The 22301-nt window shown below is 38.8% G+C and overlaps 2 protein-coding genes across 3 annotated transcripts in view; both read left to right on the forward strand.

Moving 5' to 3' along the window:
• LOC114643594 (low affinity immunoglobulin epsilon Fc receptor-like) overlaps positions 1-22301 on the forward strand; it is a 346195-nt gene that overhangs the window by 124543 nt on the left and 199351 nt on the right. The gene's annotated exons all lie outside the window — the stretch shown is intronic.
• The window catches only part of LOC114643590 (CD209 antigen-like protein B), a 41938-nt gene continuing 28866 nt past the window's right edge, over positions 9230-22301 (forward strand). The window contains exons 1-2 of the mRNA XM_028792156.2: positions 9230-9383; positions 10449-10577. Coding sequence (XP_028647989.1) covers positions 10502-10577 — 76 coding nt within the window. The 5' untranslated portion in view covers positions 9230-9383; positions 10449-10501. The remainder of the gene's footprint in view (positions 9384-10448; positions 10578-22301) is intronic.

Genomic DNA, 22301 nt, shown 5'->3' on the forward strand with positions numbered 1-22301 from the left:
CGAGAAATACTCCTAAATAAATGATTACTCTTAAGATGAGTTACAATGTTATTAGTGTTATGATGCTGTGAGGAAAAGCAGCTCAGGATAGCATGCCTACCATGTGGATATACAGTATAACATACACAACCCCACAATTTAAACTTATCAACTGTATAACACACAGCTCAAGTTGGATGGTTGAGAGACAAAGTCAGAGAGGCGAGATTGCGTTGCTTTGGACATGTGCAGAGGAGAGATGCTGAGTATATTGGGAGAAGGATGCTAAAGAGTTGCCAGGGAAGAGGAAAAGAGGAAGGCCTAAGAGAAGGTTTATGGATGTGGTGAAAAAGGACATGCAGGTGATGTGTGTGATAGAGAAAGATGAAGAGGACAGGAAGATATGATCCACTGTGGCAACCCCTAATGGGAGCAGTCGAAAGAAGAAGAAGAAGATACTGTATTACACACATACCCTTTGTTGTTTAAGATTAATCCTGTAACATTTGTATTTATGATGGTGTTTTCTGATGTTTCCATATGTTGCTGTGATGGTGGTGCAACTCTTTCTGGTACAGAATGCCAAAAAACATTCTTTAACCAAAATAGCACATTTTATTATTTTATTACACAAAGTACCAAATACATATACTGTACATAAAATTAGCCCTTTGGCATCACTGGGCCTAGCTATATTGTTCTAGACCCTTTCAATTAGGTGGGATGGCTTACTCACAGACTCTCAATCCAAAAAAAACATTGCACAGGCATAAAATGTTTTATCTCACTTATCTCAAAATTGCACCACTTGGCTACACCTGGACCATAACACACCACACCACACTGAATCATTGCTCAATTCCCGTCCTGACTCCAACAAGCAGGCCCACAAGCAAATGGTCAGAGTTATGCCACAGCTTGGGACAAATTATAGGGAATTTTTCCACAAAATCTTACCCTGGTGATATAAGACCTCCCTCCATCTTAGAGCCCAAATGCATTTTTATAGGACCAGAGTCCTTTAGTATACCTGACTTTTCTGCAAAGCAATTACTTTAGAACAATTTCTTCAGGGACAATTAAATTTGAGAACCGGAGCCACCTTTTTGGAGCGAGTCATCTGTTCATTCAACCCACCCTACATACCCTCCTCTGACACATACAGTATATGGAATACACCGAGGCTGTATGCTATAATTTGCTTGTTTCCTACCTATTTTACTCCTGGCACTCTCTTGCTAAGTTAAAGTCTATAAGGAACAAGTCATGGGGAGGCTGGAATGCTGGCCTGGTTTTTCATTTAACTACTCATCCAGATATGCATTAACTCTGCAGAGGACTTCTTGGTAGCATAAGAAACAAACAAACAAAGTATGCCGTACCTTATATCAAAAATTTGCTTGATCCATTGACTGAGAGAAAAAAGATCCCAAAATTGTTAAATGAAGCTTTAGAGGTGACATTTTCTGGGATAATTCTTGAAAAATATGGAAAGGTAAAGTGCCTTTTATGATTTCCCTTAATGATGTTTGATAGCCTTTTGGCTTAATCCTGCGCCTCTAGATAGATAGATAGATAGATAGATAGATAGATAGATAGATAGATAGATAGATAGATAGATAGATAGATAGATAGATAGATAGATACTTTATTAATCCCGATGGGAAATTCACAACTCTCTGTGATGAGCAAACCAAAGTAACAAAACAGCTTTGCCAGCTCTTGTATACTCTAATGTATAGCTTATATTTGCACATAAGGTTTTAAAACCTTATAAACAAATAGTAACAAATAAGAAGATAATAAATAACAGTATCCCCTTTGCACCACCCTTCCTTTAATCGATCTTCAAGGCCCTCAGTTCTTTAGTGTGATGTTGCCACCCCCAAAACTGGAATTTACAATATCTGTCCACTCCGATCATTTAACACATAACAAAATCACAGCTTACACCTTTTTCAAAGAAAAGAAAACTTTCTCTTTACTAAAATGCTCAAAACAAAAACAATAATAGATACCCAAACTCTGCATTATACAATTATATACACCACAGAATACAATCCAGGAATAATAAACAATTTACAGAAATATATAAAATCCTCCCAATACCACTGATGAGTTCACCCTTATTAACATTACCATTTCAAAATATTTATTCACTCCATTGGGGGCCACAAAAGTAGCTCAGGTGCTTTGTAGCCAACAAACAAAACCGAAGAGGCCACTTCACTCGAGGTTTTACCTCAAACCAAATAACAAACAAACAAAAAGGAAAAAAAAACAGATCTTGGTTGATTTTACTCCCCTTTCTCCTCATGTATCTCCTTTGGACCTCTCGTCTCACTCACTTGAACACAAACTCTCCATAGATTTGCCAGAGCTGAACTTGTGTCCTACCATCTTGCTCCTCTTCAGGTCACTGAACACTCCGTCCATCCCATTTCAGTTCCCTTCCTCTCTTGAATCTCTTTGTGTCCTCCAGCAGCACCTTTACTTTCTATTCGTTATACCATGGACAGCCAATTTGCTAGTATTTTCTACCTTTCACTACCTAGACACCCCCCTCTCTGATGGTGCACGTTTACTGTGTTCAGTGCTTGCTTTCGTCCCCCCAAAACATCTATCGACTTTGTTTTTTTTTTCTCTTTGCTAGTCTGTGCTTTTTGCTAGACTTTTCCACATTTCAAGACATTGTATCTTTCATGTTCTCTATAACGTTATGCTATCGGTTGTTTCTGACTATTCAGTTTAGTGTTTTGCTAAAGCTTTCTATTTTTCCCTCTTCTCCTTTATGTTCTAGCTTTCTGCTAAAGTTTTTTCTTTCTTTCTTTCCCCTTTATTTTTTCCGCCTCAGTTTGGCGTTCTGCTTAAGCTTTTTTTTTCTCCTGCGTCTGCTCTCTCTTTTTTTCCTCCAATCCCGTCTCTACTATAATCTAACAGGAACTGTCGATAGGCCAATCAGAGGACACTTACATATTGATCTTAGCTTTACACAATCTCTGCTGTTTGTATCCAATTTCATTCAATTAACGTTATTAACACAAACCCCACATTTAGAATTTTGTTTTCATTTTAAAGCCTAACCCAGGTTACATACTCTATAAACATAAACTTGTTGTCATATTCTATCTTTTCTTTTCCTTTTTTTCCAAAGAATATTTAAATTATTATGGTGTGGAAGTGGTTAGAGGTAGAAGAATCCAGTGGTTTGAAGTTATTTTTGTTTCAACAGGTTTTTAACAATATTAATTATAAAATGCGTTTGTCCATGGTGCCATCTTGTTTTTCTTACTTGAACCACCATTTTGGGACCTTTCTGTTTACAGTTTCCTTCAGTTTCTAAAGTAGGTCAACTGGAAGTGTGTGTATAATTCATTGCTGTACACTTCCTGGTTGTCCAAGATTGTGGATACAACCTAAAACCTTTGCAAGATTTCCTTTGAGACAAATAATTGATTTCTGATTACAAACATTTTCTGCACATTGATGTCATCTTTTTGTTTTTGTTTGTGTCTTGCCTCTGTTGACTAAGCACTTTACCGAGTTTTGACTCTCTTGCTATGCTCCTTACCGAAAATGTTGGTTTCTCATTGTGAATTTGTCTCTTTGATACTTGTGTTAACTTTGACTAATTTATAGTACCTAATCTTGCCAGCTAATCCCATTCTCATTTTAGATTTAGTGCAGTCATTACACTTGTGTTGTCAGCATAGTCATGTGGTTCAGAGACTTAAATATAAAGTTTAATTTACTGTCACTATATCGATATCATTTAAAAAAAATCCCTTAAAGAAGGCAACTCAAAAATAATCAAAGTCAAGTTCAGAATCCAAAGAACAATAACCAAAGCAAAACTCCATAAACCAGAGAATCAAAACAGAAGCATCTTAAAATCCTAATTTGAAATAAAAAAAAATCTAAGAAAGGTGAATCAAACATGTAAAAACTGGAGCCTATGTTACAGCACCAGACCTGTAACTTTTCCAAGCTTAATAAAGCCTAGGGAACAGTCTGACAACTACAGCATCAGGGGGCCCTGTCCCCTAAGGCTCATCCTATAGTGGACAGAGTTAATAAAACAACAACAAAAAAACTAATAATTACATCTGGAACTTAATACAGTAGAAAAGAGAACATATCACCAAATAAAATATAGAGAGAAAGAACTAACAAAATTTACAAGATTATATTTAAAGGACAATAAAACGGATAGATGAAAGGGCGACAGATTTGAGTCAGGGATGGAACTCTGGCTACGACATAACAACTGGCTCCCAGGGACTCTATGGATATTCTACAATTTAAAAAAGTGCGTGCTAAGGTTCCTAGTTCAAGATGTTTACTCTATCAGTATGTATAAGTTATTAGAGGTTCTAATGTCTCCCATCTATTCTGAGGTCCTGTTTCAAGTCCAGGAAGAATAACTTAGTGATCCAAGATCCAAGAGTACAGTGGGAAAAGAATCTCTCACTCAATATCTCAGAAAAGGAGTGGAAAGTAGCAATGCACAGAATTCACTCGAGCTCTATATGTGCAAAGCATACAATTATTCAACTCAAAATTATATATCGAGCACATCTCTCTAGTTTAAAATTGTCCAAAATGTTTCCAGCCTAACTGGGCCACATGTTTTGGGCCTGCACCAAATTAACATCATTCTTGACCAAAATTTTTAAATACCTTTCAGACAGTGTTGGTGTCATAATCCCTCCTAATCCATTAACAGCTGTGTTTGGTGTACTCCCAGATGGGCTTAAAGTGGAGAAGGACAAACAAACTGTGATTGCCTTCACTACACTATAGGCATGTATACTTATCTTGTTCAGCTGGAAGAATCCTAACTCTCCTCTTTTAAGTCAGTGGGTAACTGATGTTTTATACTATTTGAAACTGGAAAAAAAAATTGCACTTAGAGGATCTGTGCAGAACTTTTTCAAAACCTGGCAGGATCTAATCAGTAACATTTTAGAATAAGCATTTAAATTGAGGAAGCAGGTTCTCTCCCTTCTTTTACTCCATTTATCTTTATTCATTTATTAATTTATCTATTTACTTATTTTTACTAGCTTTAAGTTTTACTCTGCTGGCCTAGCTCTCTTTCTCAGGGTTGGGGGTTGATTTGTTTCAAAACTTTTTTTGTAAAACTTTAGTTATTTGTATGGATGGCTATTTGATTTTAATAAAATCAAAAAAAAAAGAATAACTTAGTGAAACTGACAAAAGCAGAAACTGGGCAGTGTGCTACACAGTGGCACCTTGGACGAATTGTCACAATAAACTTAAACTCAAAAGGACAGGCCAGGATGGGCTGCAGCGCCCCATGATGCTGAACTTGATAAAGCCTTTATGGAAATATATTTATGTATGTATACTTTTTTTTATAATTCTATTAAATAAGATAATCTTTCCTAACTGATATTTAATTTAAAATATGATTTTCTAATAAATAGAATATTTCACACTGTTAGATTTTAGTATGTGTCCAAAAAATATGTGCAATCTGATGTATATTGGCATATAGTAACTCATAAAAAACATAGAAGGACAGTTAACACTGAACAAAGAATGAAGCTGAATTTGCAAACAAGTTATTTGAAGATTTGTCACTGTGGCGCAGTGGTAGCACTGCTGCCTCGCATTAAAAAAATCAGGGTTCGCGTCCCAGGGCCTCCTTGCATGGAGTTTGAATGTTCTCCATGTGTCTGCAAGGGTTTCCTCTGGGTGCTCCTGTTTCCTCCCATTGTCCTTAAACATGCAGGTTACGTGAACTGGCCCTGATGTGTATTTAGGGTGTGTGTGTCCTCGTGATGGACTGGCACCCTGTTTAGGGTTTTTGATTTTCCTACCCACTCAGGTGGTCATATATTGGACCTGATCTGCACATCTGGCTTATCTGTCAGCAACATATACAGCAGTGAATTGGGACTCTCTGATCATAAAGCAGTACTTTTCACTGTCTCATTACCTCTTCCTCCTCTTACCTGTAAATGTCAAACTTCTTTCTGAAGCCTTAAAATATCTGTCCCTCTATCCATGCTGAATCCATTTCTAATCTTTTCCTGTCACCCCCTATTCCATCAACACTAGATAGTCTTATTGACTACTATAACTCAGCCCTTCATGCAGCACAACATAAAACAGCTCCATTAGAACATAAGGAAGTTTCATTAAATATTCAACTGTATGGTATAATTCAGAATTACAGTCTGTGAAAGCAGCCGGCTGATGACTTCAGAGAATGTCATATAAGACTGGCCTCACTGTGCACATCTAGGCTTTCTCTGACTATCAAAGGCTTACAATAATGCACTAACTCCAGCCAAGAACACACATTATGGCATAATAATAGAAAGTGGCCATGATAACCCAAGGGTTTTGCTCTCTGTAGTTAATAAACTACTTTACCATGCATCTGGCCCAATTACCTCCTCTACTGAAGTATGAGAAAAAATCCCTCCACTTTTCTGTAATAAAATTAAAAATCTAAATAATTCAACTTACTACAAATCCATCATCCATTTATATCTCTCCCTGTTTTCCCACTCCATCCAACTCCTTTTCTAAATGTTCACCAGTCACATCTGCATTTGTTAATGACCTGCTTTGTAAAATGAGGCCCACTACCTTTGTACTGGACCCCATCCCCACCACACTTCTCCATTAACCTGCTAAAAATATTTGGATCATGCTGAAATAGAGCAGTTAAAGGGTTCTTTCATTCTATTTTTTATTTGTTCTTTATTTCTCCTTATACAAGTTATTAGGAATTTGTTAGTTTTCACATACTCCTTGGGGTCAGAGTGCAAGGTCAGCCATTGTACAGCTCCTCTGCAGGTTAAGGGCCAGCAGAGTAGGATCTCCTTTGTTAGTAATGGGGATTTGAATCAGCAACCTTCCGGATACCGGCACAGATCGTTAGCATCAGATCCACCACTCCGTCTATTTAAAGGTAAATCGCCATTAGATAGATAGATAGATAGATAGATAGATAGTTAGATAGATAGATAGATAGCTAGATAGATTAAATAATTCAGATCAAACATTACCCCTTCCAATAAACCCAAATCAGACTGAAAGTAATATTTATTTGTTTACCCCTATGAGTTCATTTTAAAATGAGCACCAGTGTGGTTTCTACTTACGTTTCTGTTTTACAGACAGATGTGCACCACTTTAGAACATGAGGATAGTAGCAGTTTGACAAATAAAAACACCGAGCTGTCCGCTTGACTTGCTTGGTTACCTCATATTTATATTGTCCCAGTGTCTTAATACATTTTTTTTTTAAAGTTGGCAATAGTTCCTCACCACATTATACAAACATTGCTGTTTGTTCCAGATTCCCATGACCATTTGTATGGAGAAATGCCACCTGGGTTCAGGCTTAAATGGACTTTCCCTTCACTTTCATACACATGACTGACTATTTAATAGAAAGAATTCACCTGAATCTGGTTTACTGATGCCTCTCAACCTCTGGATTATGTCAACAAACTTTAGTTACCCTTCACTGAAGAAAGAAACCATATCTGCATCAAAACATAACTTTCATAGTTTATAAACACATCCTGCTTCATTCTTTGACTGCAATTTTGATTTAGGGAAGTTACTTTTTTTTTTCTTTTTGATTATGATCAAAGTTATGCATAAAACAAATGTCTTTTGATTGATTAATCAGAATTGTTATCTCACTTGCCGTGGTGTCTGACTGCTCTTCTCCAATAAAGCTGTTATATTGCTCTACCTCATGCTGACTTTGGTTCTTTGCCTTGTCAGGTCGCGGACCTCTTTTGGTGGTTTTCTCCAAGGGAAATTCAGTTACATTTTAATCTAGTTTATGAGCGTAACTGACCAATGAAACAGTGTGGTGACAGTAGTCTTTCAGGCATTTTAATAAACAGGTTCATACATTGGGCGGCACGGTGGCGCAGTGGGTAGCGCTGCTGCCTCGCAGTTGGGAGACCTGGGGACTTGGGTTCGCTTCCCGGGTCCTCCCTGTGTGGAGTTTGCATGTTCTCCCCGTGTCTGCGTGGGTTTCCTCCCACAGTCCAAAGACATGCAGGTTAGGTGGATTGGCGATTCTAAATTGGACTTGGTGTGTTTGTGTGTGTCCTGCGGTGGGTTTGTACCCTGCCTGGGATTGGTTCCTGCCCTGTGTTGGCTGGGATTGGCTCCAGCAGACCCCCGTGACCCTGTGTTCGGATTCAGCGGGTTGGAAAATGGATGGATGGATGGTTCATACATTTACTGATAAATGTACTCCACCATCTCAAGGACCGGACAACCCTGGAGTAGAGCTACTACTGTTTTGGATTGAATTGACCTTGAATTGAGTCATATAGCATTCTCTGTGAGTTTGCATTTTCTCCCAATGTAACTAAGCAGCTAAGCCTTCCAACTTCAAACCAGGAGGTTGCTAGTTAAATCGCTTCCATTGAGTATTGCTGTAAGAAACCTGTTTTTCAATCATTTAAAAAAAACATCCATGTAAAGAATTATAGTTTATCTTCCTTTTGCAAAATGTTGAATGAAGGCATTGGCCATATGTAAAATAACAATCTGTTCCTTGCATGTCAAGCTAGGATTCAGTTAGTTTGAAAAATCGAATCCTTCTTGGAATTTTTGAATAATACTTGTCTTCTTTTGCCAAGAAATGTAATGTGTCAGGCTTGGTTTATGTATAGCAAGCCTGAAAAAATGCATTATGGTTCATTAGGGAAAACAGCTATGTCATGATTGGCTGGGGTGCTCACATGGTCTTATTGGAGTCACTGACAGCACATATGGACAAGAAACAAGGAACATGTCTTGCTCAGGAGCTGCAACAAATGAAGTGATATTATAAACATCATGGTCACACTTGAAAGCATATTCTGAAGTTTTTCAAACATCAATTCCTAATGTGAGAGGAAATATTTCACGAAGCACACTGAAAGGGGAGTCTACTTAATTTACTTATTCTAATGCAATGTATGAAATCAGTAATAAATCTGAAATAAAAGCAGGGTTCAGAATAATAATGAAACCACCTAGCAGTCCCGATACACATACCTTTATCATCAAGCCCATTTAACCCACAAAGAAAAAAAACATATGAGCCCTACAGTGGACATTTTTTGTAATTTCTTTGCTTTCACTTCCTGTTGCCTGTTTTTTTGACAGCTGCACTTAAAATCTGCTCAACCATGTCACTGACTTGCCACCCTTCAGTGACCCCATGTGCTGTTTCCTTTCATACGACTACACTATTTTTTTAATTTGCTTAGTGACAAATGTCACACTGCTTCTTCATACCCTATTTTTACATAAGGAAATACAAAGTCTTTTACACTTACAGAGTCCTCTTATTGTTGTTAACAGAAGGACAGAAACCGAGACTGTGATCAGCGCAGACTGAACAGCAGGTTTGTAGCTTTACCACTTTTTATCTTTTTTTTTACTGTAAATATTTTCGGAATTTGTGTGATTTATAATTTAAGGCACTTTATTTGAAAAGTATTGCGTGACTCAACAGGGGTCTCCCACTCCAATCCCGCTAAGTGACAGCATAGTGTGATTGCGTCTCCTCTATTGCCATGTTAGTTTTCATAAGTTACTTGAAGTATTGCAACTTTGTTAATTTAGAAAATTCATATGGAGAACAAAGCAGATGTGGGACCTTTTATAGACAGGTGTGTGCCTTTGCTCATCATGTGTAGTCAATTGAACTGAGCACAGAGGGACTCAAAACAAGGGGTACAGACATCTCAATGATGATCAATGGAATGAGTGTTACTTGATGAGGGGAAAATACATTGAAATGATTTTTGTATAATGCTGCAGCGTAATGAAATGTGAAAATGTGAAGTGGTCTGAATACTTTCTGAATCCACTGTAAGTGAGGAAAATATGGCAATGAGTTGAACTGGGGTGTAAGCTACAGCAGATCACTTGAAGGAGGTGCAAAACAGGATGAAGAATAACACTGACTATAAAGAAATTAGTACTTAGGTGGTGGAAGGGACCTTGGAAAGTGCCAGTGAGTTAAAAAGCGGATCATAGACAATCTGTGTAAAGGAGAGAGGTTATGAAAATCTAGGCTGTTGAGCCTGAAATGGTGGTCAACAACAGAGGAAGTCACCTTAGGAAGCCGTCCTACCTCCTTTTCTCCTCAACCCCTACATTTTTTATTTTTGGTGCATAATTTATGTTATGTACATGTGTGTTTCAGTTAATATTTTATATATATATATATATATATATATATATATATATATATATATATATATATATATATATATATATTATATTATATTTGTCATTCCCTTTCAAGGTAGGATCTCATTTTTTTCAAATTTTTCCAACTATCATTCCCTCCCAAGTAGCTCAAACCACAGTTCAGTTTGTTCATTATCCTCTTCTGTGTTGAACTTAGAATAATGTTCAGTAAATCTCAGTGTGATTCCATGTCTTTGTAAATCATTGTGCAGACGCAGACCTGTCAAGACTCCTCATCCTCAGCTGCTGCTGTATCCTCTGTAGGATGGCCAGTGAAGTCTTCTACAGCTCAGTAGTCTTCCCGAAGAAGAATCAGCAACCAAAAAGCCAGATACCACCAGGTCAGACACCAACTGATTGTAAATTGAAAAGAAGTCTGCTGTTGTACAGTTAATAAAACTATGTACAGTATTTAGAAAGGTTAACATTAGTAGTAGAGCTCTTATTTTATTTATAGGAGCACCTCCATATCAAATCAATAAAAACACAGCAATAGTTTAATACGAAAGGCTTTCACAATGTTAATAAACACAAATTGTATTTGTTTGCACTATTCTTTTTAAAAGAATGTGCCTGTTAACAGGTAGCACCATGATACAGTGTGTAGTGCTTCAGCCTCGGGGATCCAGTGTCTGGTGTTCACATCTTATAAGTGGTTTTGTCCATCTAGAGTTTGCACGTTCTCCCTCTTCTTCCACATCATCATGCTAGTCTGATTCATTGTTGGCTCTATTTGGCCCTTATGTGTGTGTGTGTGTGTGTGTGTGTGTGTGTGTGTGTGTGTGTGAATGGACACTTTGATGGACTGAAGTGCTGTCACACTAGGATGCCTGCCCTTCTTTTAACTTCAACCCTTACATTTTCTTATTTGTGCATAAGTGATGTTATATGTACTGCCTTGTGCCAAGTGCTGTTCCTGAATTCAGTTAAGTAGGGTTTTGGTTGTTATGTGTTATTTTGTGAAAATATCGGGTGCTCCGGTTTCCTCTCACAGTCCAAAGACATGCAAGTTAGGTGGATTGGTGATTCTAAATTGGCCCTAGTGTGTGCTGGGTGTGTGGGTGTGTTTGTGTGTGTCCTGTGGTGGGTTGGCACCCTGCCTGGGATTGGTTCCTGCCTTGTGCCCTGTGTTGGCTGGGATTGGCTCCGGCAGACCCCTGTGACCCTGTGTTCGGATTCAGCGGGTTGGAAAACGGATGGATGGATGGATGGGTCCTTAGTTAGGCAGGCACTGCCAACTTAAGCCACTTTGATTGTTGTATTGTCACAAATCAAGTCTTGCTGTCATGTGTCTGTGATTCTTAATTTTTCCTCTGGGTTACTCTTGCTGGATGTGAGTTGTAAAAAATGTAACTCACATTCAGCAAAATGCATCAAACTACACTGAAAATTCTGCATAATTGTACTTTCGATCATAAATATATGATAATAATTAACTATATCTTCCATTAACAAGCTTAATATAATACTCTGTAAAATGCTTAGTCCACCTCAGTATTTTGAGGTTACAGAGCCTGTCATGGCAGCACAAGGCAGTAATCAGCAGTGGACAGACAGCTAATCTAATAATAGGGCCCACTCACGCACCCACACGGTTCCCGTTTTGGAGTCTTAGCTTAACTTTACCCACATGTACAATAGTTTATTTTTTTATTTTTTTTGTATAGCCCAAAATCACACAGGAAGTGCAGCAATGGGCTTTAACAGGCCCTGCCTCTTGACAGCCCCCCAGCCTTGACTCTCTAAGAAACAAGGAAAAACTCCCAAAAAAATGGCCAAATGGGGGAGGCAGCTTGATGGATGAGGTCTCTAGGAGTCTAAAATTATCTAAATCCTATTATGTGATATCATCTACTGTTAAATTCTGCTACTTCTAAAAATTTTTTTAGTTTTTTATTGAGGATTTGTTCTGTTCTGTGTATTGTATTGTATTGTATTGACCCCCTTCTTTTGACACCCACTGACATGTCTTTATGAATGTGGAAGGAAAATCAATGCAGAAAAGGAAAGACAGTGCAAAGTCCACACAAGTAATGATCAGGTGCAGGGAACCAAACTCTTGGTCCTAGATCCAAGAGGCTGCAGTGCTGAGCACTGTGCCAACTATAAAGTCACCAAGTGGTGGGGTAGGCAGTAGGACTTTGATGACCATAAAAGCTTGACTTGATGTTATATTTGGAAGAAATAGGTGAATAGGATTGGCAAGTATGTTTGGCTCAATGTCCGGATGCACAGTACAGACATTTCTTTAATCTTGGTGTGTGGTAACAATCAGAATGGTCATTTGTTCTTTAAAAATGAATTACCGGTTCATTCTTTATCACATACCCACTTTCTAGCTCAGGGTCTCAGAGAAAATGAATTAATCATTTTTCTAAACTGTTTATAATTTGAAGTATGCATGTCTAGATATTTATAATGGAGAATAGTGCTTTATTAGTACAGATAGTAGCAATGTGACATTTTTGTTAATTGATGGGTCTGTCAGTTTGGAAATGTGGTTGAGTTCTTAAAATATTTTATCAAGTCTTTATTTGTAAATGTAATGGTGGCAGGCAGCCAGAAAAGCCTTTCCTATGTACATACTGTATATTTAACACCTATACCATTAGTAGTGTCAGTGGCTCACTTAGAGTTATTCAATTGCCACTTCTAGCAACTGAACTGACAAATTTCTTCTTTGTGGTCCAATACTTTGGCCACTCAGTCACAGTGCCCGTTGATGGGTGAAGTTCAGTAATCGAATATAGAAAGCGTTAAAACAAATGAACTTAATTGTACATACCAATTGGTAAAACTGATGCTAAAATTAATTATGAACAATGCAAAACTCACTAAACCATGAATATTTCTCTGCAAGGGTTTGGGAGCATCTTGCACCCCTTTTGGACTAGTACATTTCTTATGAAAAGGGTCCAGATGAAAATTAAGTATGTTGGGGTGGTAGGGTTAGGTTTATGTTTAGGGCATCTTTTAGAAATGCAACACAGTTAATCATCATTTTTTTGTGTCTGTAAGTTTAAGTTAATGTTTTGGGGAATGCTGAAGGGTGGTGATCAGGTATGCTCAGGGGTAATGGGGAAAATATGCAACGTGGTGGCCCTGTGCTTGAACAAATGACTGATTACAAATAACATAAAAATGGGGTCAAAATGGCACTTTGATACTGTGTACTAATCTAAAACATTTGCAAATGAGATGTAACTATGGAGGAAGGGGTGTGATATAAAACTAAACACCTATCGGACTGGGGTGTTCTTCTCAGTCCAAGTGCTTTACAGGTGTGATGTGGATGTACTAATTCTGGCATATGTATTAAATGTTAACTATTCCATAATTAATATTATTAACAAATATTTACAAGAAATATTACAAGAATTAAGACAGTAGACATGAGATTTGAGATAAACTAAATTGAGGTTATGTTCTTATGGTGGCTACAGGAGAGTAAATATGCAAAATAATACAGTGTCACAAACTGAGACTTCAGAAATGGTAAAGGTTTGGGGCAGCCACCCATATAATATGTTCCTGGCTGCAAAAGTAAAGAATTCTAAGAGACAAAGTAGTGTACAAGACTAAGTCCAAAACAGAACTGAAATCCAGAGGAGGAGAGTGAGGCTTTATAGGGAGCTTGAGGGAAGTGATGTCGTCCTCGGGGCCGGGACAGGAAGTGATGTCATCCTCGGGGCTGGGGCCGGAAGTGATGTCGTCCTCGGGGGCGGAACCGGAAGTGACGTGCTCTGAACTGAGGCACCAGCTCCTGGAGGGATTTCCCTGGAAAGATCTGAAGGAGACTTAGAAAGAGAGTCAGTGCACCCCGCCGCCCCCTTGGCGGATGTATAAACATTATTCTCTAAGCCCTTCAGCTGCCTCCTATTCACACGTGTCTGACAAGGCCCCCCCCCTCAGCCCACACCCATCGGGTTGGGCAACCTGCACCGACAGGTCGTGAGCCCGAGAGAGGACATCCGTGTTGGTATGAAGAGAGCCTTTGCGATGAACGAGCAAAAACTTGTACAGATACAGGTCAAGAAACCACCTAGTGACTTGTGGGTTCAACTCCTTGTGAAGGGCCATCCACTTTAAAGGCGCATGGTCAGTCACCAGAGAGAATTCCAGGCCCAAGAGGTAGTACCGCAACTATGTAATCACCCATTTAATCGCCAACGCTTCCTTCTCCACTGCCACATGCCTGGTCTCCTGGTCCAACAGTTTCCGGCTTAGGTACATGACAGGGTGTTCAACACCATCGATGCTTTGGCTCAACACAGCGCTCAGGCTGGTGTCTGAAGCGTCCATCTGTAGGATAAATGGGAGAGAAAAGTTAGGGGTTATTAATATAGGTGCTGAAGTAAGAGCCTGCTTTAAGTCACAGAATGCAGTTTCCATCTTGTCAGACCATACCACATTGTTGGGAACTCTTTTCTTTGTTAAATCAGTCAAGGGCGCTGCTCTCTCAGAAAACCGAGGTATGAACCGGCAGTAGTACCCTGCTAAACCGAGAAATGATTGGACTTGCTGCTTGGTTCGCGGATGGGACCATTTCAGAATGGTATTGAGTTTTGAACACTGTGGTTTCACAGTACCACCAGGTAGCCCAAACATCTCGCCTCTCTCAGTCTGAAGAAACATTTCTTGGGATTGATCTGAAGCCCGGCCTCTCCTAGTGCCCGTAATACCAAGCCGACCTGCTGTACATGCTCCTTCCATGTGCTGGAATAGATGACTACGTCACTATAGCGACAGCACTATACGCGTTATGGGGGCGGAGCACTCTCTCCACCAGATGCTGGAAGATTGCAGGAGCCCCGTGTAACCCAAATGGAAGGACACGATACCGCCAGTGTCTGCTAGGGGTGCTAAATGTGGTCTTGACCTTCGCGGACTCCATTAAAGGAACCTGCAAGTATCCCTTTGTTATGTCAAGTGTGGTCAAGAAGTTTGCTTGACCCAGCCTCTCGAGGAGGTCATCCATACATGGCATGGGATAAGCATCGAATTGGGATACTTGGTTAAGTCAACAGAAGTCATTGCAAAACCTCCAACTGCTGTCGGGCTTATTTACCAAGACAATGGGAATGGACCAGGGAATAAAGCTTTCCTCTATCACTGCTAGTTCCACCATTCACTTGATTTCCAGTTCAACCTCATTTTTCTTTGCCTCCGGGAATCTATAGGGCAACTCTCGGACATGCATGCATCATTCATACGGCACTTATTCGTTTAGGATCGTTTGTGTATGTTTGCTTACTGGGCAAAAGTAGGCCAACCCATAACGAATTTGGCAAATTGTATTAGAGTAGCCTTGTAGACTCAGAAATGCCTAAATTCATATTAAAAGCAGCCATCTTCCAGTGGAGTGGCAGGGGCAAGCAGGCTAAAGGTAGGAAATGGAAACCTGTAGTGCAGATAGAGAAAGCAGAAGCTGAACTGAGCATGCCACAAAATGGAAGGGGGCTGGAAGGATTAAAAGGAAAACAGAAATCTGGTATAAAGAAAACAGCTGCTGTTATAAGAGGTTTACTATCTTGCATTACTGGTAATAAGGAAGATCAGCATGAAAAAGAAAATGAAGTGAATGAAAGGGAAAGTTGTGTGAAAGTTTTGAAAGATGTAACAGTTGGTGTGAAGAATGTGAAGTGTTAGCATGTAGAACACCCACTGCTAAAGTAGAAAGCAGAGAAAGCAGTGGAAAAGAGTGTAAACCACCCGTGATGAAAGTTAGGGCAGTAATAACAGGATCTGACTGGAACTCTAGAACATGGATAGGTGACTTACAATACCTGAGACAGATGAGTGCTCAGATAAAGAGTGGGAATATGAGTGTGAGGAAAAGGAGAGGGATGAAAGAAAGGGAAAACAGCAAGGGTGTTTCCTTCAATTATTCTCCACTGCACCACAATCTCCAGGCAATTCTGAGGTCTGTTCAGTATTTAAAGAACATGCTACACCGATAGATATTTCACCACTGTTAGAAAAGGTAACCAGTGCTGCATTGAAATTTGATTTAGGAAAAATAAATCAGATAGAAGGCAGAGAAACTGGTGAGTTTGAATGGCAATTGTTGACTGAAGGCATGAAATGGATGAATATTATCAATAATACATTATTTAAAGTTGTAACTTAACTCCTGCTTGTCTTTTACTACACCTAATTGTCTGAGGTTATAGATGTAGAAAGAGGGGGAGAGGTTATATGGTACAATACCTTATAAACAGTGGTAAGTCTGGGAGATTTGTGGTATTCTGCAAAGGCTACAACTAAATAATACAAAAGGGGAAAGTAGAGTAATACGTATAATACTCTACCAAGACAAAACATATGGTATGGTATTATACAATGCAGAACAAAAACATCATTCAGTATACTCACAAAAACATACATGTACCATACTGTATGTACAATGATCAACAACAGCATGAGCAAAGGGCTAGTGTTCATTATTTTGAAGGAATGTGATGAAGCTTGGTCATTGCACCCATCAGGCTAATGTTGCTCAACATCCACTCTGAGATCCAATTCCACGGCCAACAAGGATAACTGGATTTGAACATAACAGAACCATCATGTGCCACTGCAGGAGGAAAACAAATACTAAAGGCTTAGAAAAACACGATCACAACAATTACAAAGGTCACACGGTAAAAGAGCAACACAATGTGCCCCATCAGTGTTATGAAGTAAGTTCATTTTGACTTCTTTGGTCTTTCTTCTATCATTCTAGAATTTTGAAATAGGCAGATTGTGAAAGGAAAATCAATTTTGTTTTAAAATATATATTTAAAGTATAGAAATAATTTTTGTGCTTTCTTGATGTTTTCTTTTATGTGGTGCCTCCATTTTGATGTAAGGGGGCCATAATCCATCCATCCATCCATCTTCCAACCCGCTGAATCCGAACACAGGGTCACGGGGGTCTGCTGGAGCCAATCCCAGCCAACACAGGGCACAAGGCAGGAACCAATCCCGGGCAGGGTGCCAACCCACCGCAGGACACACACAAACACACCCACACACCAAGCACACACTAGGGCCAATTTAGAATCGCCAATCCACCTAACCAGCATGTCTTTGGGCTGTGGGAGGAAACCGGAGCGCCCGGAGGAAACCCACGCAGACACGGGGAGAACATGCAAACTCCACGCAGGGAGGACCGGGGAAGTGAACCCGGGTCCCCAGATCTCCCAACTGCGAGGCAGCAGCACTACCCACTGCGCCACCGTGCCGCCCGGGGGGCCATAATGTCACCAACAAACTATACTGGAAGTACACAGCATGTGACATTAATGAAGCAACGGTATAAGGTCCACACTATACACTTCCTTGAATCCAAGTTTATGGATAAACTTCTGAAAGAATTAGAAAACGATTATTACTAGCATTAGTTTTCCTCAGGAAATATGTCCCTAGATCATTATCTGTAATAATTAAAGTTATTTTATTTATTTTTTTGGGGTTTCCCTGGAAGTATTTAAATGAGGTTTGCATCTAATTGAGGTTTTTGGGTCATAGAATCCAAACATATCATCAGCTTTTCATCACTTTATAAGCACACTGTGCTCTTTGGATTTAATCTGACTCTTAGTTATAATCTTTATGACCAATTATAAGACACTCTAGTTTCCTATTCTTTATGGATTATAAAGACGGAAGATGTGGAAATAAATTGGATTAATTTTTAAACCCATTAGTGTTTTAAAAAATGGAAATGCAATGTTAAAGGCTAAACTTTAAATTATACCAATTTTTTGGGCATTTAGCCATTTTGAGAATAACAATTTCAGTGGAAAAATACAACTTAGTAAAAATTCCACTCAACAAAAAAATAAAAGTAAAAAAATGTCTGAGCATTACGACAGGATCTGTAAGTGTTGTAATGGTGTCATATGTCATAACAGGGGACTTCCCATTTCACATAAGTAAAATTAGCTGACCTCTTATCTTGCAGGGATTCCCCATTTGGTTTTAGACAATATGTGAAAATGTGGTTTCACAACACCTAATCTGGCTTTAAACACAATGACAGGCTGCATGGAGGAGTATGAGATGTGTGTAAGAGTCGTGCTCCTGCTTCTCTGTTCTCTGTTGAAGTCGTGATTCTTGGTTTTAACATCCTGAGACCATTCTTTTTAACTTTTGTATGCTTAATAACTTCATTTTATGAATTGTTACTTATTTTTATCATTATGATGGTGTCAAAGATAAATTCACTGAGCCGTTATTAGAATTGGAGGAGAGTCCTTGCAAGTACAGAGATGGCAATGTCAGGATGTCAGTTGTTGATTACACTTCTTAAATGCACAGTTAATTGCAAAAGTGCATGTATGTATAGTTTACATGCCCTGATAGTTTACTACTAATAAATGGGGCTGTGAGGCCAGGATGTTTGCTTCTCTACTTGTCTCAAGGTGGGGCCACAGTTTATCAGTTTTATCCTTGTACAGTAAATACCAGCACAGCATAATGAAAATTCTTGCTAATAGTAAAAATAATAAATGACATTAGTGATATCATTGCAGCACCAATTTTAACCACTGTTTCCACAGTTTTGTGGTATTTTCTGATGGCTGTGGCCTTATTGTTTACTCTAGTTATTACTACTGCCAGTCACCTGACATGGAGGTCCCGTGATATGTTCTGTCATCAAGATAGTAGCAAGGCAGGGCCAGAATCGAAGCTTTTGGAATAATTTCCATATTAAAATCTCCGAATTTTAAATAAAGTTTTGTTTTTTGTTGCATCGTATTTATTACAGCTTTTTGGTATTTTCAAACTTTTGTTCACCCTGTTGGATTTTCCTTAAAAACTGATTTCATTTAATCATTTTTTCCTTTAAAATAATGCACTGTGTTTAACACATTCAGATTGGATTCTTGTCACAATCTCTGTGGTGAGCTTTATTTTTGCACTTTTTATGGTTTATTATACTCATTTGTTTCTGTGACTACAAGCACACTCTTGAAGGTTACTCGTAGAGAAATCTACTCATGTTAATCTGGTTTCTCAGAGACCAATATTTTGGTTTCTGTAACCAGAGTAAGGGTTTACTTGACATTTTAGAAACCAGGATTCTGTGCATAGCCCAGTTATTAAAGCGCATGTAAATGCACTCAGTGCCTACACGTTTCTTGATTTTTGTGTTTAATAAAATGTGTTGCATTGGGGTTTAAGTTCCAGTTCTCCCAGGAGTGGGCCTCCAAATGAAGTCTGAAGTGTCCAGGCCAGTGGTTTCCAGTCTCAGTCCCCAGCCCCACTGTGGCTGCAGGCTTTTGTTCTGGTCAGTTTCATAATAAGCGAGTCATTTTACCTCAACTTAACTTCATTGATTAATTAGCTGGGCTGTTCTTCTCCATTTGAGAAAGAAAATCAGTTAAGATATTATAACTCTGGCAAAATTCTGTATGAATGTACCTCTTACACTTCCTTTTATCACTTTCCTATTAATTCATTAAATTTAATAAAATTTCCCCCTGGGGTACAAATAAAGCTCTACCTACACCTTTTTCTAGGAAATTTTCTTTCTTAATTGTATGCTGCTATAATAATGACAATTAAAATAAACACCAGGGTAAACAAATCAGAAAAATGAATTTCAAAACTGCATTTGCAAAATCTAATTTGAAGGTAGCAAGCATTTATGTCAACTACATAGTATTTTGTATTTGATATGTCAGTTTTCAGGGTTTTCATCATCTTTGCCATCCTTATGGTTTTCCTTCCACTCTTTCAGGTTATTTAAGCTGTCATTTTCAAAGGAGCACACTAGTGGGTCTGATGCTGAAGGAGATGCAGCCTTTCATCATTCGGTGCCATTTGCACCCTTGTCTGCTCTGCTTATTGTTAATCGTCATTATTATTACACAATTACAGGAGCAAACTCCTTAGAAGAAAGATGAATTATGGCAATAGGAAAATGACAAAAGAAACTTAAGGAGTGAAACCTTCTGATCTAAGTATAGCCCACCCTTCTATTAATGAACAAAATAATACAATTAATAATAAACAAATAACCAAAAATGTCATACAATGACAAATAATTAGCAAACTGAGAACAATTGATTGTATTGGAGTTAAAAAAGGACAATTTAGATACAAACAAATAAACACCCTTGCGAAACCCTAACATTCAACCATCGATTGCTGGCAAGACTCTTGGTGTTACATAAAAGCAGAAGTCATGACTGAGTCAGCTGCTCAGCGAGCGAACGGCGGTTTCCTTTCCTTTTTATAGAATGCTGAGAGTTGCAGAGGCGCTGACTGAAGTTCTGTGTGTGTCTTTATCAACCACATCTGTGTTTCCCTCCTGTAAGAGCCATTTGTATTTAGTTAGTTGTTGTTAATATTTAGTTTAGGTAATGTATGGGTGGGCGACACGATGGTGCAGTGGTAGCGCTGATGCCTTGCAGTAAGGAGACCTGGGTTCGCTTCCCTGGTTCTCCCTGCGTGGAGTTTGCATTTTCTCCTCGTGTCGGTGTGGGTTTCCACCAGGTGCTCCGGTTTCCTCCCACGGCCCAAAGACATGCAGGTTAGGTGCATTGGCAATCCTAAATTGTCCCTAGTGTGTATGTGTGTGTGCGTGTGTCCTGTGGCGGACTGGTATCCTGCCCGGGGATTTGTTCCTGCCTTGCGCCCTGTGTTGGCTGGGATTGGCTCCAGCAGATCCCCATGACTCTGTGTTAGGATATAGCGGGTTGGAAAATGGATGGATGGATGTATGGGTTTGCATTGATACATAGAATACATAAATAAACAATAGAAGATTCTGACTTAGCAATGGAAAGCTAAAATCTAGACCACCTTCAGAGTTTTTGTTTTTACTTTGACATTAATGAGTCAAATGAGTTTCTGTTGATTAATGTCAAAAAATACAAATGAAAAATGCCATGATTCAATGAAGTGTGAAAACTTCCAAGGAAGTGAATATTTTTTATAGACATGGTATTTAACCAAATAATTGAAAACTGGACTAAGAGACCTGGGGCCTCATGTATAAATGGTGTGTACGCCCATTTCCACGCTCACATCGCGATGTATAAACACTAAACTTGGCATAAAGCCATGCACATTTTCACGGCAGCTCAATCCCTGGTGTACGCAAGGTTTTGCGGTTTTGCAAACTGGCGGCACCCAGCTTCAAAGCAGTGCTTTTGTTCCAATGTGGTTTTCCTTTCTTTTTTAGATCCACATCCCTGACACGGCTTTATCATATACACTGAAATTAACCGCATATTGTTTATTAGTTTAAGGCATCTGATTGTAATTAACCTGTAACAATACGATAGTCCACAGAATGGCCAAACTATTCCAAATACCATAGCTGCTTTAGCATTGTTTTTAGCATTGTGTTTATAAGTATTTATCCCACTTTATCTGAGTGTGGAATCACAGCTCTAAAGCAGCTGATCGGAAAGAGAATTATCGGGATACAGCATCAAGCACACGCTGCCTCAGCCATGCTGTCTATTGAACTGCTCTCATACGACAACGTGACATTGCGGTTCAGAAACAGTTTCATCCCAAGAACTATAAACGCACTCAGTCAGTCCATCAAGTGTTCCTTGTAGAATGCTTTGTACTTATAAGTACAATTACCTCACTGTAAACTTGCGATACAGTTATAATATTGCACAACCTGAGCCAATTTATAAAGTGTCCATTTACATATGATGATAATATCATTTTTAAGATGAAATGCAGCAAACTATGTTTATTAAATTATACAGATAATAATAATAATTCATTACATTCATATAGCGCTTTTCAGATAAAATGTTAACATCATTTAAATAATCTATATTGTTAATAATTAAACATGTGAGGACACAGTGGAGAGCGGTAGTGACGAGCTGGTGCCCCATTCGGGAATTGTTCCTGCCTTGCGCTGTATTCTTTTTGGGGCTGGTGCGACACTAAATGGATAGATGGATAGAATAATTAAACATATACTACGAAGATATTTCAATATTCCTTAAAAGTTTTGAAGAATCGACGTTCTCAGCTTATCAAATGGCTTAACATCTGTTATAGAGCGATTGTGTGGCTATTGGGTATTTGGAGAAAGA

This window comes from Erpetoichthys calabaricus, chromosome 5, assembly GCF_900747795.2.
Source record: "Erpetoichthys calabaricus chromosome 5, fErpCal1.3, whole genome shotgun sequence".
NCBI lineage: Eukaryota > Metazoa > Chordata > Cladistia > Polypteriformes > Polypteridae > Erpetoichthys > Erpetoichthys calabaricus.